General features: G+C 36.0%; 2 protein-coding genes across 2 annotated transcripts in view; both read left to right on the forward strand.

Moving 5' to 3' along the window:
• Positions 1–27817, forward strand: part of LOC133531114 (B-cell receptor CD22-like) — a 620993-nt gene that overhangs the window by 557332 nt on the left and 35844 nt on the right. The gene's annotated exons all lie outside the window — the stretch shown is intronic.
• Positions 3850–5287, forward strand: LOC133531115 (chymotrypsin-2-like). The gene has a single exon (XM_061869232.1). The coding sequence runs from the start codon at positions 3976–3978 to the stop codon at positions 4837–4839; it is 864 nt and encodes a 287-aa protein (XP_061725216.1). The 5' UTR covers positions 3850–3975; the 3' UTR covers positions 4840–5287.

The raw sequence follows: 27817 nt of genomic DNA on the forward strand, positions 1-27817 counted from the left end.
TTAATTTAATTGATAACCTCCTTAACTGTTTCAAAAGCCATTCAAATTCCTTGAACGACACGCACAAACAACATAACACGCATAAATCGTTTGTAAACCTGTGATATGATCGCTCCATACATAACGATGCTAATCTACTGGTTAATTGACAGCTTGATATACTTGTGCGCCAATCTGGAAATATGGGCAAAATACCATAAATGGGATTTCTGTCATAGTTAAGGCGCAGTTAGATGCCACTGACTTACCCAACGTTATTGTCGCATAAAATTAGAAGAGTCTAGAAGTACCGACGCGTATTGTGGCATAAAGGTAACTTCTAGCAGACCAACATAGAAGAAACAAATGGCAGTCAAATTTGAATCAATGGTATTACAAAATAGAATTGAATTTGTTTTGTTTTAAAATCGAATGAAGTAAAACAAAACCAACTATGTTCTATTTAATAATGATGTAGGTAATTAGTACTAGTATTAGGACGGTGCGGTGGCACGCCAGGGGGTAAAGGAGTACTTTACTATCTGTAAACTTATTTCCTTTAATTCTAAGCATAGTATGGCTTAAAAAAATCTATTTAATTATTACTATTATGTATGATGTTTCTGGTTTCTGATGAGAAATACTCAAATTTTAGCAAAGAAGAGCTTTTTATAGTAACAAAAAAGCTTTTAAAAAAGGTATTTTTTATTACCTTGCTTGCAAATGTCGCCTGCCAATGCCACACAGTGTAAACACAGCCTTAAACAACCTACAAGGAAACAGTATTAAGGGGGATAGTGACAAATTTATTTAAGTTAAAGTAAATCGTATCGTGGATATAAATGGACGTCGTTCGCCTTAACGAGGATTGACTGCTCGCGGCGTAGTTTATGTTGTCGAATAAATATGGCCGCGATAAAATGTAAACATTGTTTTTGTGTTGATAAAACCTGCTTTTACAAAGGCTTTATTTCGTTTATAGGGAACAAATGACGAGTAATTTTCAAGTCGATTTCACAGTACTTATGCGATATCTTCACTTTTGGTTTTACTGTAGTCAAACTGACTTGAAAGGTAACTTTTGCCGTTATAAAATGTTATATATACTTAAGTAAATCGTGTGACAGGTACAGCATCATAGTATTTGATAGTGTTTGAATGTTGTCCCAGTCACACAGTGTTATATAACATTTTATAACAGCCCACCATAAGTATTGTTTGGGTCAAAATTATTTTCGTGGTCTTGTTTTTAGTCCCCAAAAATGTGACGAAGTGGGGCATGTTGTATGAGATGAAATTTTGTTTTTAATTTTCCTCATGTAAAATATAATCTACAGCTAGAAAGACATAAAATAGCACTCGATTTTTTTTTTATTTGATAGAAGACATAGACGCGTGACAGAGTGGTCAGAAACAAGAAAATGAAAATAATTTTGACCGGTTTACGTAGTTTTCATGAAGAACTTTTAGTGTATGAGCGCCGGAATCAGGTTCACGTCTATAGACATCGAAAGCTAAGGGCTAAAAACTTTCTGATAGAACCCTTATCGACATAAAGGAGTGCTTGTCTATAAACTTCGTGATTACTTATAAACACATATACAAAAAAGCGACAATAACGTACCATTTTAAATCCGGAGATCTTGCGGTCAAACCAAGGCTCGTACTAATTAGTTTTTCAGAACTTATCTACGATTATTCATTTGATATTATACCAGTCCCTTTTCGATTAAGGAAAAAATCGCGACGAAACGGGACCATTAAGGCGTAGTTTCCCCTCTGGGTTGCAAGATCAGATTGGCTTAAGCCAATTCTTGAGATAAATTGCCGAAAGTAGACCCCAGGCTCCCATGAGCCATGGCAGAAACCGGGACAACGCTAGGAACATGATGGTGATTATATGCGCACATATACTCTAGTAGCAGCCAACCCACTTTGTCTGTAGAAAAAGACGCGAAATTCATATTTTCTATGGGAGGACAACCCTTACCTTACTTTACATTTTTTTTAATTTGCCGCCCTTTTTCTTCTGACGGAAATGGCTTGCCAAACTTTATTTGTTCTAATATCCGTTTATAACACATAAATCGTAATACATGACAATGTTTGCTACTTTTACTTTATTAGTTTTTTTACTTTTATTTATACATTAATTTAAAAAAAGTCATTTATTGTCGCAAAAAAAAAAAGTACAATTAAAATTAATTATTGGCATTTCCCCACCATTTTGGATAGAATGCATCCAAGTTATCCCGCCATCTCCTTTTCGATCTGCCTGCACCCCGTCCTGCACCATGTAGGTACCGTCTAGTGCCGTGGTCGAGAAGAGGGACCGAGGGGAGGCCTTTACCGAGCAGTGGGATACCAAAGTAGGCTAGCAAAAAAAAACATAAGTTACTTCGATAATTTGATAAGTTTTAAAAACTTCTTTAATTATGAATTAGTTACTTCCAGCAATATGCTTGTTTCGAACATAACAAAGTTTTTACATTAAATAGTATTTTAAGCAAAATAAAATGTTTAAAGATTAATAAAGTCCATGCACCTTAAAAGCATCTTAATTATGACTCGCTAAGTGGTTACAGGGATGAAGTTTTTAAGGTTCAGTTTTAAGAGAAAATTGAGTTATCCCGAGTTTTATGGTTAATAATAATGAGAGCTCGATATTACGGTGCCCGGTCGGTTAATTATCAAGTTTCTGACTTGTTAGGTGAGGTTTTATGTATAATATAGTAGGTAGTCAACCTGTGGGCTTACCGCCACGTTCGATGTGTTGCCTCGCTCTCACACTTACGTACGAATTTACAAGTGCGACAAAGAACACGTCGAACGTGGTTAGCGGTAGGCCCTTTGGACCTTATTTACCTAGAGCCCGATTCAAATTTGAATTATTTGAAAAAAAATTGAGTAGTTAAGCATAGTTAAGTAACTTTAATTATTCTTAAGTTAATTGATTCCATTGTGTTCCGAAAATTAACTATGTGAATTGTAATATATTGTATTTGTTGTACTTAATTCATACACATATAATTATATAGCATAATACGCTAACACACTTTCGTGACTTAATTCTCGCAACGCAATGAAATCAACTTCACTAATTACAGGTCCTTAACTATGTAGTTTTTTGCATTTCACCCGTTTAACAAATTCTTACGATTTTAAACTGGTTTTGATACGTTGGTGATCATCAAAGAAGTGATTTTTGGTCCATTAGTATCAGTAAAGTTATTTTATCATCAGGTTATACATTTTCAATAGACTGAATAAATTATGCCTTCCGCTCCATCACGCGTTGTTACGCAATAATTTTTATATTTAGACTATATAAACGATGTTTTTTAATATAAATATATTATGATTATTCAACCTTCTATAATGCTTCCAGAAACCGGAAATTACGGCCAGCGACAAAATAAAAGTTATGTTATAAGAAATATATTATCCGTGAATATGTTATTATTGCGTAATATTTTAACCAAATTCGATTTTATCCGATATGGAATGTCAATTGCAAGCACTGTGATAATTGATGATAGAGTCAGACTAAGCTAAGTTGGCAACGATTTTGATAGCCCAGTCTGTGCAAATGTTAAGTTTGACGTTTAAAATAACACTTGCACTGTCCGGGCTGTGAAAACCGCTGCCAACTTATCTTGGTCTGACTCTATAACGGTCGTAATATACGGTTCTTAAACACATAATAGAGAGCTTAAAATATAACATGTGTGTAGATAAAGAAGTGTATGTAACTCTAAATAAATAGGCATTAAAACAATGGTGCGACCTTATTATTAAACTTGCATCGCTCGTTTTATAAACCCACGCTAGAATTTTAATGCCTTTCAGTTTGTAGCAGTCACAAAAACGACTATTTCGAAACATAACAGGCAATAAAACTCTTACTTGATTGAATGCCATAAAATATAAATATTATAAGCATATTGCTTTAAATTTAAAATAAAAAACAGAAAAGTATTAACATCTTTATATAAAATGCTGTTTAAAATTATCGTAGGTGTCATTGTCGTAAGTGCGAACGTCGCGACACGTCGCGAACATAACCCCCTCCGGGTGTACAAAGGAGAAGCGGACTCGGGGAATGAATTCCCTTTCGTCGTGCTATTCCAGAAGAAGAAACCACCATACTTTAGAGTGTGCACTGGCAGCCTCATCACCGAAACTTTGGTCCTCACCGCATCGCATTGCTTGACGGTTCCCAATGTTCGTCAGTGCATTATAAGATACGGGGACTTCACCGTGCCGGGTAATGAAACAAAACTATATAGCAAGATAATTAAAGCGTTTGTTCCCAGAAGTGTAAAAGAATTCAGAAGGATAATTGACATCGGAATAGCTCTGGTCAAAAAGATTCCTAATCCACGTGCGAAGTTGTTAGCACTCGACTATAAAACTTTGTATGGTTTACCAGCTAAATATGCCGGTTTTGGCAGAATAACTGACTTAGGTGTTAAACCAGATAGAAACGAAGGTTACAATCTTTCTTCAGTACCTCTTCAAGTAGGCGAGGGCATAATAGTACCTTGTACAAATGGTGTAATTCCTGTGTATACGGTGTGTGTTGCGTCAAAATGCTCCAAAAGATGGCAGGCGACCCGTAAAGGGGACTCCGGGGGCCCGCTCGTCTACAATGGCCGTATCGTCGGGGTCGTCAGGGGAGCTACTTATGGTCCTACTGTATCATACACATTCTCTTTAGTTAGTTCATATTTGGAATGGATTCAAGGAGTGATGCGATTTACGGTTACAAATAAAAATAATAATAATAAAAAGTTATTTACTGTCGCAAAAAAAAAATACAGCAACGAACAAAGGCAAAAAATCACACAAGCACAATAGGGACAATAGGGTGTTAAGTCCAATAGGGTTTTTGACTATATTATTCCAAAAAATAAATAAATGTTTATATATTTTATATCTGCCTGTTAAAGTAAATAATTATGTGTGAAAATCGTGAAAGTTTAAATCGGAACTTAATATTAGACTCGTTGCCCGGAGGTTGATTATTTCAAATATCAAACATTTATTCAGCAAATAGGCCTCAAGGGCACTTTTACATGTTCATTTATATAATCAATAAAAATTCCAAAAAACAATTACAAATATGGAATCGATGAAATAATATATACTATTAGAAATGTATACTGTCTCTAAATGTCAAATTACACAAAAAAAAACTCTTCTTCTTCTTTTTCCGAGCCTATTTCCCATGTCTCTTGGAGTCGACCCTTCTAGTCCTAAGACGCCATTCTGGGCGTTTTTGTGCAATTTCGGATTTAAAATCCGTCGTCTTCATGTCCTTGGAAATGGTTCCCATCCAGGTCGTCGGACGGTGACCTAGGCCTTTTTTTGGTTCTTCAATTTCCATGACGACCCTTGTCATATGCTCTTTGTTTCGCCTCATGATATGACCATCGTAGGCGATTTTCCTAGAGTTTGTCAGTGATACACGCTACTTTAAAAGTTCGCCTTATATAGGTAAGTACCTGGGCGACCGAGCTTTGCTCGGTTATAACTATAAAAATTAAAAAATAAACTTGAACATATAAAAAAAAAAGTTAGTCACTGGGCGAGATTCGAACCCGTAACTCTCGTTTAGCAGTCCACGTTATAACCCGCAGGACCAGACGGACAGTGGCCGGCAACACGAAATTAGCGACCATATTCTGCGTCGAAAGAAAAACGCATGAAAACTCGAAAACACGCGTTTTCCCAAACATACGACTAATCTAGATAGATTGTATACCCCCAAAAACCCCCATATACCAAATTTCAGCGAAATCGTTAGAGCCGTTTCCGAGATCACAGAAATATATATATATATATATATATATATATATATATACAAGAATTGCTCGTTTAAAGGTATAAGATATAACATGTGTGTAGATAAAGCTATGTATGTAACTCTAAATAATAAGCCATTAAAACAATGGTGCGATATTAATATTAAACTTGCATCGCTCGTTTCATAAACCCACACTGGAATTGTAATGCCTTTCAGTATATGTAGCAGTCACAAAAACTACTATTTCGAAACATAACAGGCGATAAAAAACTCTTACTTGATTGAATGCCATGCCATAAAATAGAAATATACTAAGCATATTGCTTTAAATGTAAAATAACAAACAGAAAAATCTTTCTATACAATGCTGTTTAAAATTATTTTAGGTGTCTTTGTCGTAAGTGCGAACGTCGCGACACGTCATGAACATAGCCCCCTTCGGGTGTACAAAGGAGAGACGGACTCGGGGAATGAATTCCCTTTCGTCGTGCTATTCCAAAAGAAGAAACCACCATACTTTAGAGTGTGCACTGGCAGCCTCATCACCGAAACTTTGGTCCTCACCGCAGCGCATTGCTTGACGCTTTCCGATGTTCGTCAGTGCATTATAAGATACGGGGACTTCACCGTGCCGGGCAATGAAACAAAACTATATAGCGAGATAATTAAAGCGTTTGTTCCTAGAAGTGTACTAGGATTCGGAGGGACAATTGACATCGGAATAGCTCTGGTCAAAAAGATACCGAATCCACGTGCGAAGTTGTTAGCACTCGACTATAAAACTTTGTATGGTCTACCAGCTAAATATGCCGGTTTTGGCAGTATAACTGACTTAGGTGTTAAACCAGATAGAAACGAAGGTTACAATCTTTCTTCGGTACCTCTTCAAGTAGGCGAGGGCATAATAGTACCTTGTACAAATGGTGTAATTCCTGTGTATACGGTGTGTGTTGCGTCAAAATGCTCCAAAAGATGGCAGGCGACCCGTAAAGGGGACTCCGGGGGCCCGCTCGTCTACAATGGCCGTATCGTCGGGGTCGTCAGGGGAGCTACTTATGGTCCTACGGTATCATACAAATTCTCTTTAGTTAGTTCATATTTGGAATGGATTCAAGGAGTAATGCGATTTACTGTTACAAAAAAATAATAATAATAAAAAGTTATTTACTGTCGCAAAAAAATTTTACAGCAACGAACAAAACAGGAAAAAATCACACAAGCACAATAGGGACAATAGGGTGTTAAGTCCAATAGGATTGATGACTGTGTATTATGCCAAAAAATAAATATATATACAAAACTAGCACTAAAAATTATTATACAATCTATCCACCATATTATTAACGAGTGCCCGAACCGAATGTACCCTCTGGATTTAATAGCGTTTACACTGAAAGAAATGTTTGCATAACTGTAACAAAATTTTGGTTACTGTTTACACAAAAATTGGGACTTGCGAACTATGTGTTATATGTTACAAAACCGTGTTTGGCTATCAGTGTTCAGGTACTGGGTATACACTACAAAATAAGTTTGTAAATTTATGCAAAGTTTATTTTCTTATAACCGTAGTTTAGTTATTTAATAAAGTTACAAAACCAGTTCGGCTATCTATTTTTTTCAGTGTAGTGAGAACGCAGCCCAATGGGTAAAGAACCTAGATATTTTTTTCTTCAACCTAAGCCTTTTCCCATTATCTGGGGTCGGCTCTCCTTGTCCTCTTTCTCCACACAGGACGATTTGTTGCAGTTCCGGCGTCAATATTTGTATTTTTCAGGTCATTCTGGACCGTTGGCAGCCAAGTAGCAGGACGTCTTCCACGGCCTCGTTTCGTCGTTGGTAGATCCAGTGCTACTCGTACCATGTGATCTGAAGACCGTCTGAGCACGTGGCCGTACCAGCGTAATCGCTTTTCCTTCAGCTTTTCTTCAATAGGAGCGATTTTAAAACTGCCTCTCACGTATTCGTTACGGATCCTATCTTTCCGGGTGACTCCAGCTGACCAGCGAAGTATGCGCATCTCTGTTGTATGTAGTTTTTGAACGTGTTGTATTGTTGATGCCCAGCATTCGGTTCCATAAAGTAAGGCGGGTCGTACTGCGGTTTTATATAATTTACCCTTTATTTTTAAAGGCATTCTTTTATCACACATAACACCGGTCAACTGTCTCCACTTCATCCAGCCTACTGTGGTTTTATGGGTTACGTCTCTATCAATTTTACCATCGTTGCTGATTATCGACCCTAAGTATTTAAATTCTTTCACTGCAGACAGTGGGACATCATTTATGTAGAGCTTGATGAAGAAGAAGAAGAAGAAGAAAGAAGAAGTGAGAACGCAGCCCAATGGGTAAAGAACCTAGATATAAATCTGTAAAAATAAAACTGTAGAACGACTCATAATCATAATGCCATATTTACGAATAAATAAATAAACTAAAAATTATTGAAAAAAAGATGAACCCGACGTCATAGTCGCTAATCGTTTTGACTGTTCGAAAAAAGAACTTGATTTGACTTAACAGTCGACCACTCTATAAGCATTAATTACAGCACAGGAGCAATAAGTATACAACTTTTTAAGAACCATAATAATATAACATGTAGAACTATTGTTTTAATTTTTATTGCAATATTTAAATTACAATAGACTGACGGAAATGGATGTTGTGGAGACTATTTGTTGAAAGAGCATTATATTTTATTTTTTGCAGTTAAAACCTTACAAGATATAGTCAAATGAAACAAACTTACCTTGTCTATTTATTTGCTTGACATAGGTACTTAGTTGGGTCATACATATTTAAGTTCTGTCACTAAGGTTTTGACTGATAAAATGTAATACAAACCTTTTAATAAAAAAAGTTTGCCATGAATTGAAAGCTTGTTTTATACTGTTCAAAACGAAATATAATAATAGTTTAAAATTTAGATCGCGTCTTACTACTTGTTTACTCTGGGATTGACGTTAGACGCAAATACGCGGCTGGATTGTGAAATATTATACTTTACCAAAGGGGTAAAAATCAGTGTCACATGAATAACATAAGTACCTGCATGCAATCGTTTATTTGGATAAACCAACTTTAATAGAACGTTATTTTATCACCTGCAATTAGTTTTCCGACAAGTCTGTACTTCAGGTAATACCCTTCAAACTTAGGGTATTTTTCAGTACGTTTGGTAAAACACGTACAGTTGCAGGTTGGCAATACCAATACACATGAATTATATATTTTAAGGAAGATAAACGATTCAGCTTTTATTTTATGTTAGATTCTACCATGTAAAAATGAAAAATAAATAACTAGGGATCAAAATCACCTCGAACCACACCATCCTACCTACCTATGTAGCTTCAGATACCATAGTTAAAAAATATAGCGAATTTAATTTTTTCATCCAATCTTGTTTTTGCTCTATTTCGTTTGTTTTATAAGCTGGAGCTATATAAACTAATTAGAGGCATAGATTATACCTCATGATATGTTCTCTGGGTTGGACGGTCAGATAGCAGTCGCTTTCGTTAACAAATGTTGGCAAATGGGCCCCAGGCTCCCATGAGCCGTAGCCAAAAGCCGAGACAACGCCAGATAGGTGATAATAATATTTGGTAACTATTGTTTTGATGTGAGATGGTCATCGGTAGGTACTTGTATTATATCTATAGTTTTTTAGGATCCAGATACTTATTTTTATTGACATATATATCTACGACCGAAGGACGCGCCCTACGGACAATAAGAATGGGGCCAGTACAGCGGTGTCACGCACAAGAATTCGAGCCAATCGTGCAGTCTAACGCCGCAACGCGATTGGTTGATGAGTTCGCATCACGCGTGCGATTGGTCGCAACTAGTTCCGTTAGCCTGCAAGATTGACTCGAATTCGAGAGTGACACCACTGATCTAGCGCCATTCTTAGTGCCCGTAGGGCCCGTCTTTAGATATATATGTCAATGCCTATTTTGAACTGCAATTGCCCTACCAATTTGTGCCTCATAAAAATGAAGCAATACATAAAAACGCAAGATACACATCATACACATTATAATGACTAGAAAACTCACAATATCATCCAGTCATGCTCGAAACATGATACATTTTAAACTCGACCTTAATATGATCGTCGCTTATGACACAAATCAATGTATTTGTATAGAACTATCGACAATAATGTCGTAAGCGTCAACGGCTTATAGCACTTTTTATACGCCATGATACTTGCTCGGTGCTTTATTGTGAATATTATGATAGCCAGCTTGATTGACATATCGATTAAATCGTCAAAACGTGAGTATGCACTACAGTTGACCAGGAGGATTCTGATTTATCAATTGGTTAAAGTTTTAAGGTTGTTTTGATAACCTTGACCATCGCGATTGGTTAACGGGAAATGCAATGAAAGTTGTGCCATTAGGCACCGGCACCTCTCTCGCACTTACTAGTGTGTCAAGTGTGTGTCAGATTCCTTATAACCATCATCAAGATCTGGAATAAATTTAAAAGTGGAAAAATTACTGCCTTGTGTGAGACTTGAACTCACGGCATCTGGATCGATACTCTAGCGCTCTGCCCACTGAGCCACCAAACCCTCGTCCATAGCCAGCTTTCACCAGTTATGATATGCTACCCATACTAAATTAGATTTGAACAAAACAATCAGAAACTTCTGCGAACGATGCTATTAAACTTAGAATAAAATGAAAAGTGGAAAAAATATTGCTTTGGGTGAGTCTTGAACTCACGGCATTTGGATAGATACTCCAGCGTTCTGCCAACTGAGCCACCAAGACCTTATCCATAGCCAGCTTTCCTACCATATGGGTCTAGGGGACCCTAGCGACATCTACCGTAAGAATGTTATACTTCTTAACCGGCTACCGGAGTTTCAAGTCATATTGGAAATTCACCAGTTATGATGTGCTACCCATACTTAATTAATATTACAAGCAGAAATCTCTGAGTCATATCAAAATTCGATCAAAACCGTAACAAATTTATAAATCAGAATGGGCCGCCAGTTAAATTGATATCGTTCAGCCGCTTAGTTGTTCGATGAATAATTGAGTACCTATAAACTTTTTGTTTGTTTTTTTTTTACAATTTTCAGTTTATGTTTTAAGGGTCTTTTGGCGTGTTTTAGCTGAAAAATAAAAGAACTTTCGGTTTTCGCGGTAAGCTCCCTGTTATTTCGATTAATATGACATTTCCGAAGGTTGATAAAAATCGATTATATTCTAATAAAGTATATGTTTAAAACAAAAACAAAATGACAATAAATAATTACGATGTGAAATAACGTTTATTATTAATACAAACAAATAATACAAAAATGCAAAAATCGGCTGTAAAATCGACTCGACTAATTCGTTTATAATCGCTAGATCTGACAAACGATACATCTTAGCCTCATCACTACAAACTTCAAGAGAAAACTATCAAATGTGTGAACTTCGATCTCTCGGACCTTTTGTTGTATATGGAAAATAAGTAAATAGCAGATCATTTCCGAGCACCATTTTAGCACAAATATGAGGCTCGCATTGCAGCAAACACTGAAACCGCAGTAGCGTTTATTTCTCCCCTAGGGATCTAAATAATCCCGTCCAACGATTGTAATATATCTGTATGAGATATATCACACGATGAACACGCTATATGGAAATCATTTGTATATTATCGCTGTGTGCCCAACATGTTTTTATACACATCAATGTGTGTGTGTAAGTTCGTTAAAGCAATCATTTGACAATATTTTGCCGTCACCGTGGCAACGTGAGCAAGACAAAGTTGTTAGGTAGGTACTGATAATTGCCAAGCACCCATAGTTGGAACCTTTGAGCAACGCCGGGAAGGGAGTTACTCGTATTTAACCAATCGAAGTCGCCTTTAAGAGCTTACCTCTCTGTCGAAATCCTCGGCCAATGGTCATATATTATGGAGTGTGGAATTAAGAGGAGTGACATCTCTTATGGTAGAACTGTTGCAAAAGTGTCCAGCTTTCAGCTATAAATATAAAAATAGTTTCAAATCTCTCCAAAGTAGCGCTAGAGTAGCTAAGCACCTAGGCTCCGTTATGGACGGAGTGAAGTGCACTGTCTATGATTTGATTTTTTTGTTCAAGTATTCTAGGTATTGTAGCGCCACCTATTTAAGGTTTTTTGATGACACTTTTTGGTACATGGAGATTTATTTCCTTACCTTCCGTATCATATATATTGTATGGACTGACGTTTATCTGACATGGCTATTTGTACGTTACGTACATTTGACGTGCCCCTCCTCCGCCAAAATGTTGGTTAAATGCTCTAATGTTCGCACTATTCCCCCTCTGCCGAAGCATAGGGTATAGCGCGGTGCATATTGTGACTCGTCCGTACTCAAAAAGATGTCGAGTTGTGCAAAATGTTTCTTTGACGTCATTTTCTATGTATTTGTGTTGTCATTACAAATTGGATTATGTATGTAGTGTAGTCTAGTTAGTAGTATTAACTTTCTCTCATCATATTACTAATTGAACTGAAATTCTGGCAATAAGTAGACTCTGCACCTGCAGGTAGGATAGTAGACTTGATCACAAGTTTTAATTACCTAATGGTATCAGACGATCAGATTTGTTATGGGGTACAAATATTAAGCAATATAAAAAGGTAAAAATGACGGTGAGTCTGACAATTGTACTCGCCCCGTACTTAAACGACACTGGAACGTGACGTCAACTTCATTTATTATTATAATTTTTTTTCATTTTAGGAGTCAAATAAAAACTTCAATTTTGAATCTTTGAGGACTTTCCATGTGTTTTTGTGTACAATTTATTATGATAAATGATTAATTTTCTATATATTTAACTAAATTTTGTTAAAAAATTCAACATATGTCAATTGTGTCCCTATTCCATACGGGGCGGGATGGAGCGTGTCCATTCCGTTCCGTATATACTACTTACCTACTTATTCTGTTTCTGTATCAAAAGCAGAAAACGGTACATTCATGGGTGACTGTGCATGACAATGCTTAAATACAATCTTGCATCCCTTTCATGCTTATGGGATGGGATGGTAATGATTTTCCTTTGAAGATGATCGACGTTGGTAATGGTGTGTAGTAAAGTAGATGTAATTATGCGTGTTTTGATAAGGCGCGTTGTTAGGACCGCATGGTAAAAGGTTAGAATCGTTAATATTTTAGTTTGTCTAGTTGGTTCACAAAAAAAAATCGGTTGAGCTAATTTTACAAGCTTTTATTTAATTTGCAATGTAATTATGTATGTTTGTACGGGTCAAATCTTGCAAGATTAATTTGACCCACTTCCCGGTTTCCAGTGAAGCTGAAAATTTGCATACAAGTGTAAGTCGGATGACAATGCAATATTATAGTACGAACGAGCTGATCTGATGATGGAGACAGGAGGTAGCCATAGGAACTCTGTAATAAAACAACGCAACCTGATTGTCTTTAGGGTTTTTAGAATTGTCTCGATGAGTATTACTTGCCTGTGGAAAGAAAAGTACAGTCAGCGATAAAAGCTTGTACCAAAAATGAAATTTTTGACAAAAACGTATTTTGGTTTAATTCACGTATCGCTAACGGCTGTCGTGACAGCTGATCATGCACTGGTAGCAGTTGAAAATGGGAACCTATGCTCTCCGGAACAAGTCGCACGAGTGACGGCCGAAATACATGAATAAATTTAGCTTACGGTTAGTAAGACTCACGGCAATTTAAATTCGAAATTTTCGGTTATCGAAGAATTGAACAAGTGTCATAAAGCAGTATTTTTCAAACTTTTTTATGACGTGATCCTATTACTACGAGATACCCGCTTGTCATCAGATGTGACATCACGGCGGTATGCTTGTTTGCCACCGATGTGGTATAAAAAAATCCTCGCTTTTATCTTAGTTTTCTTCCGCAACAGTCATTAGTGTGAATTAATAAACTCCACATGCTATAAATAAACGGTGTGATTATTCATTATTTATCGCGTGTGGCGGCCATGTTGTATTTATGACGTGAATCGAGCTTACGGCTCGTTTGTCCGAGCTTGTGTAGTCCAGTCGATAAAGAATACTGCACAAATGCATAGCTGGACCATTTTATTAAAAAGTTGTATTTTATATTTTTATTTTATTGGTAGTCAGGACAACAACAGCCGTAGATATACAACTTGCATACGTATTTTTACATAGTACGAGTATTAGGCAAATAATAGTTATCCGTTGGTTGCATAATTATGTACATATATCTATCTATACATATAATAAAGCTGAAGGGGGTCGAAAGTCTGTACATAGAAGATATTCGAAAAAAAGTAGGCTGGGGATACTAAGAATCGTTAACAGAACACGTTCCAACAGTTTTTAGAATTTTTGTCTGTTTGTCTGTTTCTCTGTTTGTCTGTTTATTTGACCTCGCATCACGTGAAAACGGCTGAACGGATTTTGATGCAAACTTTACTAATCTGTCGAGAAAATGCCCGGCCAAGTTATAGGCTATAAAAATTCAACCCCTAGAAGGGGGGGTAGCCACTACACTCGATTGAGTTAAGTTTGCACCTGAATCTTACGAGTATGGCGCTACTTAGGAAGGAGGTGCAAACTTTTACAACAAATATGTGCTACGAGTATCGAGTACCCTGCTAAACTAACAGATATGGTGCTGAAATTAAGCCACCGAGGAAGGATTTTGCCAAATTAACTCTAAAGTTAGAAGAGGGGGGTACGGATATCAATTCAATTTCAATTGTGTTGATGTAATAATACAACGAAATTAAACGAAAGTAAATTAATTGCCATACATTGCACAGTGCCATCTTTTGGGAAACTGAGTAAAAATTTAGTAATCAAGTAAACTAATAATTTTTAAGAAAAAAAAACGACTTCAATGAGGTAGACCGGTGAAAGAACGATTATTGTTGATTTTTGATTTCATACAATTAAATTAAAAAGACTAATTATGTAGAAAAGGAGGTAACATGTTTTTTTTTTGTCACTGCACCCAACTTGACACATTTCAGATTTGCCCTATGGTTGACTGGTAAGATACCCGCAATAGGGTATTCGACTGTATTTAAGATAAATTATTTCACACCATGCAATAAATAAAGCACCAGATAATTATTAAAAAAACTAAATAGGATAGAAATATAAAAATGTGTCTTGAAAACCTAACTGCTTGACAAACATGCACAGAGAACAAATTGCCAAACGTGAACTATGCATCGTTGAAGAGTTCCATTCTGTTCATCATGAACAGTTCCACTTCATCAAATGTCACTTCTACAAATGTAAATACTTGATTTGTTGATGAAAATACAAAAAATCACTATATGTATGCCTTGATAGATGTTTGCGGTGTAAATGTCTAACGATTTGGGACTCGCATTTTATACGCGTTAAAATGCCATAAGAACTAAAAACTGACAATGCCTTCCCGACAAAAAGCGAACCTTTCACAAAAGTCTCGCAACGCATTGAGGTTACGAAACTATAGCGACGATCGTGATTTTAGGCGTAGCCACAACTACCAGAGACGTTATGCAGGATCGTTCCATCCATTGAAAACCTCATTCGTAGCATGTACGGAGACCTGAGCCATTCTAGGGTTTGTGAGAGATCTATCCTCACGCCCATAGAGGAACGGTCCATGCTCACGCAGAAAAATGAGCAGGCGGAAATCGAAGGTGAACATGCAGTATATAATTCTATTAACACTGTCTTGAATGAAGGCAATGTCACAACATACCCGGTAGAGTTCCTTAGTTCCTTAGCTCATTGAGTGCTTCAGGACTCCCAGCACACACATTTACCCTGAAAGTTGGAGTTCCAATCAAGCTTCTTCGGAATTTGTCGCCTCCGAAGTTATGCAACGGAACCCAGCTAAAAGTAGTGCAGCTGCAGCGAAACCTCATTGAGGTGCAGATCCTGACGGGGTGCGGCGCCGCAGAAGTCGTGTTCATCCCGCGCATCCCCCTTATCCTGAGATATTTCCCGTTCCACTTCAAGCGCCTACAGTTCTCCGTGAGCGTCTGCTTCGCTATGAACATCAACAAGTCGAAGAGGCAGACGCTGCGCGCCGCTGGCGTGGACCTGCGCACGGGCTGCTTCTCGCACGGGCAGCTCTACGTGGCGTGCTCGCGCGTTACCAGCTGCACTGAGTTATTTGTGCTGATGCTCGCCGGGGAGACTCGCAATGTGGTGTACAAATAAATATTGTAAAATGTACATGTTATATAAATATACTATTACATACCTACTTATTAGTATGTAACTGTAGATATAATTATATGTATACATTTAGTTGTGCATACATAAACATAACTGTAAACAAAATGTAAATACTCGGCCTCAAGTTTTTGATATCTACGAGTATTCTCCTTTTCTCTAATCCTACTTCTAACTAATAGGTATTACACCTAAATTCGATAGTATTCGGAAGTATGGATTTCTATGCTTTCATGATTAGACTGATGGGTCTGGAGCACCGATTTGGATGATATTTTCCATGGACATGATTTGGATAGGTACAGTCAAGGACGTAAAAAAGAATACAAAATTGGAACTGTATTGTCCGATATACATCTACTACTCTATGTCGTTTAAATCACGTCAAAAATTTGAATAAGGACGAATTTGGAAAAAATAACAATTGATTTTGGAGTGTAGTTTTATTAAGTGGTACCTAATTGTAAAATATTTTATCTAGACTACAGTCCTCCAGCGTATCCATCTGTTAACTTGACTTAAAGTTCCACCTCCAGGGGAGAGGCAGAGAAATTAGCGGTGAATGAGCCGGTTACTGACACAGACCGAATACCACGCGGGCGGAGCCGCGGGCACAGCTAGTTATTAATAAAACAACAATAACAGTATATATTACACTTTTTTTTAGATATTGGAATTCTTATGTTATTTCTATTCAATATCACGAGCTTTTGATCTTAATAGGCGAAAAAAAGTCCCATGATTTTCATTCTGTTTCCATTCCGTTACCTTACCAAATTTCTTAGATTTTGATGATGGTAACGGAATGTAAGGAATGAAAAAGGTATGAAAATTTTGAGACACTATTTTTCTCGTATTAGTATGGAAATATCCCGTGATTCTGAGTAGAAACAGTTAGTTTTAACGAAAGCGATTGATGGTTATCTTACTCCTCACCATGGAGTATGTTGCCTGATTTTAAATATTTTATTTTATTTTATGTAATGCTGTTAGAGAATGTGTATACTGACTGGAGACTGTTACCAAACAACCTGGTTTTTAAGCCACATTTTTGTTAAGCTCGAGTTTTGATAATGGGATCCATGAGGAATCGAGGGAACTCCTCAAATCCTAACGGCATACGTGTAGTGATTTTCGTATTTTCATCTGAAAATCAAGGTTATACATTAAAAATAGTGGCATTTGATGAAGTGGAACTGCTGATGATGATCAGAACGGAACTCTTCAACGACGCATAGTTCGCAATGTAAGATTAGTGATTACTGACTGTATCTGTTAGGTGTTAGCTAACAACGAAAAGTAAATTTATAAAACAACGAAAAGTAAATTTATAATAAGTAAATTTTGACGACTGGTTTAGCCTAGTGGGTAGTGACCCTGCCTACGAAGCTCATGGTCCCGGGTTCAAATCCTGGTAAGGGCATTTATTCGTGTGATGAGCATGGATATTTGTTCCTGAGTCGTGGGTGTTTTCTATGTATTTAAGTATTTATAAATATTTATATATTATATATATCGTTGTCTAAGTACCCTCAACACAAGCCTTATTGAGCTTACTGTGGGACTTAGTCAATTTGTGTAATAATGTCCTATAATATTTATTTATGTTTTATTTATTATTTATTTAAATAGGTTGAAGAAAATATCCTTCTCTGATTGGAGTATTGCACGGTAAGCTAGCCCGGAAGCAACGGAGTAATCATACGGGGAAATTAATATGAACGTGGAAACGCGGAATTTGTTTACAGCAACGACATCGGGTGTATACACTTTGATTTAAAATATATTAAAACTGGTCATTGTTAGGTATTTAAGTTGAAAATTGCTCGTTTGTCTCGCTTCATAAAACGAAAGCTTTATCAAGGAGTATTTACTTTGGCTAAAACGTGAAGGACATGAAAACTACACGCGAATGTCGCGTTTTAATATATAGTTCGTGTCACCCACAATGACGCGCAGATTTGTCAAATCTAACCTTTAATAACATGACTTTACGAGTCAAGCCACGCGTCTTCTTGAATGACACGATCTATACCTATTTTATATCTATGAGTCTCGAGGAGTTTTGATTTTAGAATGTAACGTGTCAGTGTCAGAGTCCCTAGTGTAAATTTATTCGATTTCGTAACGTGACGTACGCGTTTGCGTTAAGTCTCATTTAGTATGGGATTTAGACAGCGCGCCAAGCGGTACATTTTGGAAACTCAAAATCTCATACAAAATGAGACTTAACGCAAACGCGTACGTCACGTTAAGAGCAAATTTTGAAAATTTTCTTGATAAAAATGACAGATTGGACGGCATCGGCAATTTATTTTATATTTTATGCCAGTGACCAATTTTTATTGAAAATTATAATTATTACAATTATATTCGTTTCAGATGTATAATTAATGCTAACATGTTTAAATTATTTTTAATGTTTTTTTTTATGTTTTAAGTAACTTTCTGAGGCTAGCCAAAAACGTAATTTAAATGTTAATAGAAAACCATTCTAGTCTATCAAAGTGTATGTATTGCTCACCCGGTATTGTATAGGCCTAGCCCTAAGTATACGTGTTGCATGGTAGGCTCTACGAAATTGTGATAGTCATGTTTAACATTATTATTTAAGGTTACTAAAACTTATATGGGTTATGCCTGAATTAAATGATTATTTAATTTATAATCGCGGCAGTCAGGGGCGCAGCTGTAATATCGCAACAGTAATGCAGTCCCGAGCCTATACAGAATGTAACTGAACGTAAAGCAATTAGGTACTCAAACTCATTAATGTTTAGTTCATACTGAGCAACTTTAACTATAGAACCAACCCCGAAATAGCAAAAAAAAATTGGCAGTGTCGTACATTTTGCTGGTCTGATATTGAAATTTCCGATGGGAGCGTCATTTTTTTTCGCGATTTCGTGGTTGGTCCCATAGTAAAATTGTTGTTTTTTTTATTCTTTCTTTACGTTCAGATACATACTGTGTATCTGCAAACGAAAAAAATATATAAATAAATACGTATACTTTATTTTTTGGAAGTTCCGAAGCGATAATTTCTGAAACCAACACTCTGTTAGAAAAATTGTTTAGAAACTTTAAACTCATTCTTGGTGAGCTATAAATGAAGTACCATATTCTGATTTTGATAAAAACTTTCAGTTACATATATAGAAGAGAGCGAGAGAGGTACGAATATCTACGCTAAATACATTTTCATGACGTTTTCTGTGGAAATGTTCATACATTGAGACCCATTTATCATTGCTCTTGAGTGATATGACCTATTTAGTTCCCAAGTTGATGCTAGTCTAGCTTGATACTTGTTTATCGTTTAATTAAAATATTTAGTGCATATGCTAGCAGTCGTTGGCATGTACGTGAAATTCACGTGAAATGTGTTTGCAGTCATAATTGGATATCCGTTGCATGATTGAACTCAATTCCATACAGTTCCGCTTTGAGTCCGAAAATACTCTCAAAGACAGAGAACTGACTTGCTTGTCATTTCCAGGTGGTTAGGTAGGTATTTCAACTGGACAAAGTTTACAAGTGTGAGTCGGATTCGCCCACCGAAGGTTCCGTACATATAAATATACGGATTTCAGCCTTTTCTCCTCTGTAAAAATAGTAAAAGTTTTAAAAAAAATGTACAAAAAGATTAGGTCACTCATACAATTATGACCGCGCATACCGTTGCTTAACCTCGACGCAATTTCTCTCTAAAAAATCATTAGTATGAGCCAGGATTTGAATCCGCGACCTTCGGATTGAAAGTCGGACCGCGCCACTCCACTCGGCCGCCACCGCTTAGAAATAATTAAAAAACATTTTTCTCATAAATGGATATGGGACAAACGTATTCTCCGCCGACAGTATAACAGTATAATAAAATTTTAGTATAGATTAGCTAGTGATACTGCCGAGGGATCTGGACAGAAATATATTTTCAGATTCTTGGTAATTGAGATTGAAAAAACCTCCTCCTTCCTTCCTCCGTCTTTTCATAACGTTCGCAGGTATGGTTGCTTGTCAAATTCAGTAAATAACAAGTTTTTCCTCCATGTTTACCCCAAAATATATTCAATTGGCTGCCCTTAGGAAATTCAGACATGGCTTATCCGCACATAGCCACTGATGATTTCGACGCAGACCTGTCCACCCTGTGATATGGGTAACTCGTACGCCGGGTAGGTAATTTGCATCAAGAATAGATTTTATACAATCGTTATATAATAGGAGTTGCCTAAGTAAGGTACGAGATGGAAAAGCGTGATGATATACTTTTATAATATTTGTTTATTTATTTATTATTGCGATGGATAATAGATTACATCCACCATCTACGTAATTTCTTTTTAATTAATTACTTTATTATTGTGTAGATTATGAAAATGCTGGTACGTGTCGTACAAATAAATTGCTGCAGCGGCTAATGCTTCCACGTCCATCTTGGAAAACGAATAGATCGCAACTGACTGTCGCCATCGTATAGTGGTGTTTCAACCATCGCATGGCCATCTCGCTGGACCAGCGCTGGACCATAGTGTAGAGGAGCCAGAACCCTTTTTCAATACCTATAGTCATACTCACATGCACCGTAGAAGATGCTCAAAACTTTGCCAGATAAAAACAAATAGCGATTCGTCAAAACACTCGAAACTAAGACTCTCGTAACAGATCGTAAAAACGCGAGTAGGTAAACCCATTGGAAGCGAATTCAGATTGCATATACATAATAGTAATACAAATAAATTAATAATCTAAAATAGTCTAAGGCCTGCTGACCTGACATACAGGTTTTACCCTAGTTCGGGTGCCACACTTTACCACTTTACCACAAATGATTGTATCTAAATTATTATAGCTAGTATAAAACCTATGTAAAATTACATAATTCTTTTTGGTGAAAATAAATAAGTAAATTGAAAAGACATTGATATAATAAAATACCTTCCGATTAACGTTCTATGATTCCGCTGCCCATAGGTTGGTAGGAAAAGATCTTTATTCTAACAAGAAGACCCCGGACGTCTGCCTATATGAGCGTCCTTAAACTGTAGGGGGCAGCACAGGAGTCGTCCAATTTTTGGCGCGAGGTGTAAATGTTAAGTTTATGTACAAGATGGTAGAACCTATTATGCATAAGAAAACGTACGAGAACGGTAGATGGCAGCACTTGCTTTGGCGTGAAGTGTCAATGTACATGTTTATATTTCCGATTCAAGCCACAAGATGGCAGACCCTCCAACACGCACGGACCCTGTACCGTTAATCAAATTGTTTTTGTTTCTTTTATTGTGACGTACAGTCAACCAATTTGAATCCTAGGCCACTATAGAACCTTGTCGCTTTAACTACTAGATACTTGACACGCATCACTCAATAAGCACTGTCGTAGAAGTCATTATGGCATGGTTCTATAGTGGCCTAGGAATCAAATTGGTTGACTGTACAATCTTATTAAAATTACCTTCCTAACGTTATACCAATGGCTATGAACCTTATCACAGGTATACTTACCAACCTACTTAAATATGAATGCGATAGATAAGTTTTGATCTTGTTGTGATACGACTTTGACACTACTCGCAGTAGATTTCGCACGCACCAATCATCGCCAACGATCGACGATCTTATAATCATACCAGAACATATTTTAAAATACCGCTCAAGTACAATATAACAAACAAAGAAAATACATTTATTTAACATCATATTGTGACTACAATATTATAAAATAAACAACACGCAGCGTAATGCCACGGTAAGACATGGCGCTGATTTCGACTACCTGACTTAAAACTAAGCTAAAACTAATCGTGTGACAACTTACACGTCAATCGCATAAGTAATATTAATTCAACATATATTTTTTTACTCCGAATACGCCTGCGGCATCCGGCAGTCGGCGATCGATGAAATATGGAAGAAGTTCAGAAGTTCCCAAGATACAGAACAAAACGGGTTGTTACCGTTCGGTACTGTTTCGATTCGTTACGTACATAAAAGAGAAAAAATAATTGAGGAAAAATCATTGAGTTTAAGTAAATCTTTATTGCAAACCATGGTATGTACATAGATGTTTCACATGGATCCCGGTGGGGTGTAGCAATTTTCTTTATAACTATATTATACAAACTAAAGTACATTCATACTGAAACCTATATAATTAAAGAGATTAAAAATTAAGTAAGTATATGCTACATAGTAAAAATTAAGTATTTGTGTCTTCCATAAACTTACTTGTTGCAATCGAATTGTACTGATACTTAATGTTTATTTCTATCCCAAAGAAATGTGTTTGAATGTTTTTTTTTTCTCACATATTGGATATCAAATGAAACAGGAAAGTTAGCTTACCGCCTGACTTAGAAATCTGCTGAAGCAATGAATTATAAAACAGTTTGCGAAGTTTTCAAGGTACATAATACAATTTGGCATTCGTTCTGCATTTTTTCGATTACGAACATGTATATATACATATTTACAACATAATTATGTATTAGTTCTGTTACTGATTCTACCTAAAGAAGATTGTAGGATCAGTTTAAGGACTTTCAATGCTGAAGGTAATGAACGCTGAGACTACAGTAAAAATACTGAAAACAGTAACACATCTTCGGTCATACACACTCTTGGTCTTTCGATGCTCAATCTCAAATCTTGGACGGAATAACGGTTCGTCCCTTTGTGATCCAGGTTAATTCAAGTTGGCAGTGAAATCGGTGATTGATTTTTTTTGTACATATTTTTTCCCGAAAGTTCTTCTTAAAGTGTTTTTTTAAACAGAACCCGTGTTTTAACACCCTAACTTAACCTTAACCCTAGTGTAAATTTATTCGATAGCGGGACGTGACACGTGACGTACGCGTTTGCGTTAAGACTCATTTTGTATGGGATTTAGAAACAGCGCGCCAAGCGGGACGTTTTGGAAACTCAAAATCCCATACAAAATGAGACTTAACGCAAAATCGTACGTCACGTCTCTATATCGAATAAATTTACACCAGGAGTACAGTAACAGATAATAAGTTTTTCGTACAGAATAATTAAATCTAACATGTATGGGATATGATCGTTACCTACCTGTTTTAGTAGATGGTATGCATGTATCTTTATTTGCAGATAATCTACTTCATGTAAATCTAAATCTACTGTGGCGAAACGTTATTTTACCTCAACAGGATGAAACCTGGCAGCTACAAGCAGATCATAGATCATATTTCAACCCTAACAAGTTAGTTGGGAACTTTCTTGGTTCTTTGGTATAAAGCGGTTGTAGGTATTATCCTAAAGTTTGGGAGGATTGCTAGTTTCTTTGGGTTTGGGAGTTTCAATTCTCACTATTGACGATGACTTTTTTAATATACTATTAAATGAAATGACTTAATAAAATGGTACCGTTTTGGTAGTTTTAAATAAGAGACTCACGGAATCACCGCCGAAAGCCGCAACTGTAAAATTCAAATTACCCTCTAATTTTGAACTTGGCATTCATATTTACGAAACAAATATCTTTATTAATGTCTGGTTCTCATCAGTTTATGTGGCTAATTTTTTTACAAGCTTTTATTTAACTTGCCCTGTTAGCATATACATACTTTAAATTAGTAATCTTGGAAGTTACATATGCCTTACTTAACTTCGCGATTTCCGAAGAGTTTACATTTTGCACACATATGTATCGGATGACAATGCAATATTATGATGTCCTGGAGCTCATCTGATGTCTCTGTTGATGGAGACAGGAGGTTGCCATGGGAAACCTGTAATAAATCAACGCAAACTAATTATGTTTGAGGTTTTTAGAATTGTCTGAGTGAATATTAGTTGGCCGTGGAAACAAAAGTACAGTCAGCGATAAAAGCTTGTACCAAAAATACTTTTTTGCCAAAAACTTCTCTCTTCATTTTCTTTGTTGCTGTAACAATTTTAAGCAACAAAAAATATTATCAGACAGATATTAATTCAATTCAAAAAAAATATTTCAGACTACATGCCCATAAATAATCACAAAAAATAATAAAAAATTCAAATAAAAATAAAAAATCATGTCAACGCCTAAAAATAAAAATAAAGAAAAAATACAATACAATAAAATTACACACTATGTCAAAAACAAGAAAATTAAAAAGAAATACATAAAATAATAGAATATAGGATGCGTAAATATTCATGTAATTTAAACATGTCGTTTTTGAGAGCGTAACTTCGATATAAAGATTTTTCACATCCGAATTGCCTTTATTGAGCCTGAGTGTACCGACACTCCAAATAAAAGCTGAAAATGTACTCAAGTGCAAAAAACTCTCACACTATTCCCCTCTCGATTACACAAGCTAATTAAAACCTTAAAACTAGGGCATTAGGCTGTGTTTTGATTAAGTCTTATTTCAGAACAGGGGTCAAAAACATGCTTAATTGTCTTAAGTGAGCTTTAAAAACGCTTTGTATTGCCTTTAACTCACACCTATTGTTTAAAACCAAAGGGGCACACAATGCACAACCCTATTATTAAACAAATTTAGTTTTGCAGTAAATTTTCTGACATTAAAGCTTATTACAATGATCATAAGGTCTATTATTTTTCAAGCGTGCGCAAATATGTTTGTGTATATTTAATTGTGATTGCAGTGGTTTAGTATGAAGAGGGCTTAATGGTTAGGGGTGTGCTTTTTTGTTAATCATGAAAGCATAAAGGTGTCGAATTGATTTTGTAGATTAAATTGTGGCGGTGTTTAAAAAAAAAGTTATTAGCCACTTAAATCCTTTCGGCAGTTTTTTTGCTTAGTATTTTACGGAAGCTTGTACGAGTATGTATTCGGTCGTTAAAAGGTTTCCGGACTTTGAAGAATGTTAATGCTTATTTCTGATGCGTTTTTTGTCAACGAACCTATACCTACTTCAAGTTTGAATGTATTTATTCTTTGATTATAATGACTGATGAAAGTTTTTTTAGAGTAAATAGTTGCATTGGCCCCATGGTTGCAATTGCCCTTTTTAGGGTTCCGTAATCAAAAGGTAAAACGGTACCCTTTTACTAAGACTCCACAGTCCGTTTGTCCTTCCGTATGTCCGTGTGTGATTTATTTTTCTTACCGCTACAACAACAAATACTAAAAAGTACGGAACCCTCGGTGGACGAGTCCTACTCGCACTTGTCTGTTTTTTGCGTTTTATCTGAGACAGCACAACCTACTTCAACTAAACGTAGACACACAAATAAATGCTTCTACACTCAAGAGTAATGTCACTATGTTGTGTCGAAAAAGTCTTTACCCGCGCCATAAACCTGTTTTATACTGGCCATAAACAAAATGCTCGTTTGTCGCGCGTGACCTTACCGTAACATGTTACCTTTTTCGTGGCGGTTCCGTACTAAAAAGTTAATAATTTTTTTTATAAAAAAAAAAACATTTTTTTACAATCTTTTATTGCTGACTGTACTTTTCTTGCAACAATAAACGAATCATTTAGACAATTCTAATCTCTTGACTTGTATTGTCATGTTATTAAAGGTTATATTTAATAATCAAACGAACTTACCTGTGAAGTTTGATTACAAATATACGAGTATCCAAATCCAAGACAACAAATATAATTTTCTAGCAGCAGTACACGTTATCGTGCCGTCCAAGTCACACATTTTAGAGATATAACATTTAAAAAACAAGTTCGCGCTGTCCCTCTCACTCGCTACGCTGCGTTCCTGCTCCAACATCGCTCCTCCAGTACGCGTCATTACATGTTTTTGTGTTAGTCAGATATAGTTATATTTGACAAATTTACGCGTCATCGTGGATGCCACGAACTATAGGTATTCTTGTTTGTGGAGTGTGGACCAATCTTAACAAGAATAAAGTTTTATAACTAAAAAACCTTGCTGAACTCAAAAGCCATACGGCCCGATTCGAAGAATAATGAAGACACGTTTAAGATCTTGGAAAGATCTTTAAAAGATCGATAACTAAACGACACGTTAAAATTGACGTTTATTTCGATTTCGCTGTGATCCCAATAAGATCTATCTACGTTATTTCTAACGTCAAAGTGACATTGGTTGCCCGAATCGATCTGCTTCTGTCAATTATGCGACATACAAACGATATCTAAATGAGAACTTATCTAAACCAGAACTTATCGTTATCGTATCTCATTCTTCGAATCGGGCCGATAATTTAAATTTTATTAGGTTATTACGTTTTAGACGATGCAACCTTGGCTAATAAGCCAATATTTCAAAATATATGTAGATTTGCGCCCTAGTTGACAAAATACCCTATTCTGCGATAACTACATTGCTATGTATTTGCCTAACATTTATTTTAGCTAATTGAGCTTGAGGCTTATTATAATATATTCTATTTGAACGAGCTTGCGGTTTTTAATTACGTTTACATTAAAAATAAACATTGGTATTTTGAAATAGTAATTAGTATCTGAGGCTATTAATTATTGGAAGTCTAGCAAATATTTAAATTGGTTTAGGTGGTTATTTCTATAATTAGTGTTTTGTTGGGGTTTGATGGTATTTCTGTAAAATAAAAATTGTCTAAAGGGAATATGTAATTCAAGAAAACTGAAATCACAAAGGCTGATGAAATTACCACATTTATTAGGTACTTTCAACCTAAATACTAAGATATTGTAGCAAATTACAGAAAACCGCAGCCAAATAACACTAGACCCTACTCATAGTGTTGTGTTCCTGCCGGTGAGTAAGGTTGCCAGAGCTCAAAGCAGGTGAGGACTTGCGGAGTATTAGGGTCGGCAACGCGTCCATGGGAGTTGCAGGCGTACATAGGCTACGGGGACTGCTTACCACCAGGCGGGCCGTATGCTTGTTTGCCACCACGTAGTATAAAAAAAAAAGTTACGTTAGGCTACATGTTATGTTATAAGTATGTAACTTTACTTTCGAGTGGCATTAAAGTGAGACACTTCATTCGGTTCTTGGCTGATTATTTTTTTTTTTCTTTTAATTATTTATATAAGAATTCAAGTCTTGGAGACCCTCTACATCACTAAGGATAATTTAATGTTTTTTTTTATATTTTATCTCTGATACTTAGAGACTTGCACATCTCTAAAGAATTTTAGTATTTGTTGGTTTTATTTTATCATCATAGTTTTTTTTTTTTGTGTAGTTTTACATTTAGAGACAGTATACATCTCTAATAAAGTATATATTATTTCATCGATTCCATATTTGTAATTGTATTTTTTATTGTTTGTAAAAAATGACATGTAAAAGTGCCCCTATGGCCTATTTGCTGAATAAATGTTTGTTTGATATTTGCCGCGCCATCTGTAAAATACTCCTACCGGCCAACCCCATTGAATGGCCGCTTAAGCCCATTAATCAAAGAATTTTTATATTTTAAATCCCGTTTTTTGTATACACCAACAGGCCAAAAACAGGATTTCCTGCCTCGTCATTTGATAAAGTTTCCGAACGGGCAGCTCCCAAACTCTGGAATTGAACCGTGTGGTCTCATTAAGGGTAATTTACATTTTAGATTAAAAAAGCCATGCCGGCGGCAGATAATTGATAAAATTAAATTAATTTAATTTGATTAAAGTGCCAAAGTGAAGTTTTTGGAAACTACCAAAAACGCATGGCCTAAAAAGGCTTAAACTTTTTAATCATCACTGCATCCAAAGAATACTTTATTTATATAGCACTAAGGCGCATATTCTGTTGTAGCAGATTTAACATGAAATGTTTTTTCGGATACAGTCAAATGATGCCCGTTGATGGATTTTTGATATGCGTATGGAAATGACTTTTCATTATAATAATGGATACGGGA

Source organism: Cydia pomonella, chromosome 24, assembly GCF_033807575.1.
Source record: "Cydia pomonella isolate Wapato2018A chromosome 24, ilCydPomo1, whole genome shotgun sequence".
Taxonomy (NCBI): domain Eukaryota; kingdom Metazoa; phylum Arthropoda; class Insecta; order Lepidoptera; family Tortricidae; genus Cydia; species Cydia pomonella.

What these genes read in the sequence shown, in the direction of transcription:
- LOC133531115 (XM_061869232.1), top strand. Translation starts at nt 3,976, where the DNA reads ATGCTGTTTAAAATTATCGTAGGTGTCATTGTCGTAAGTGCGAACGTC.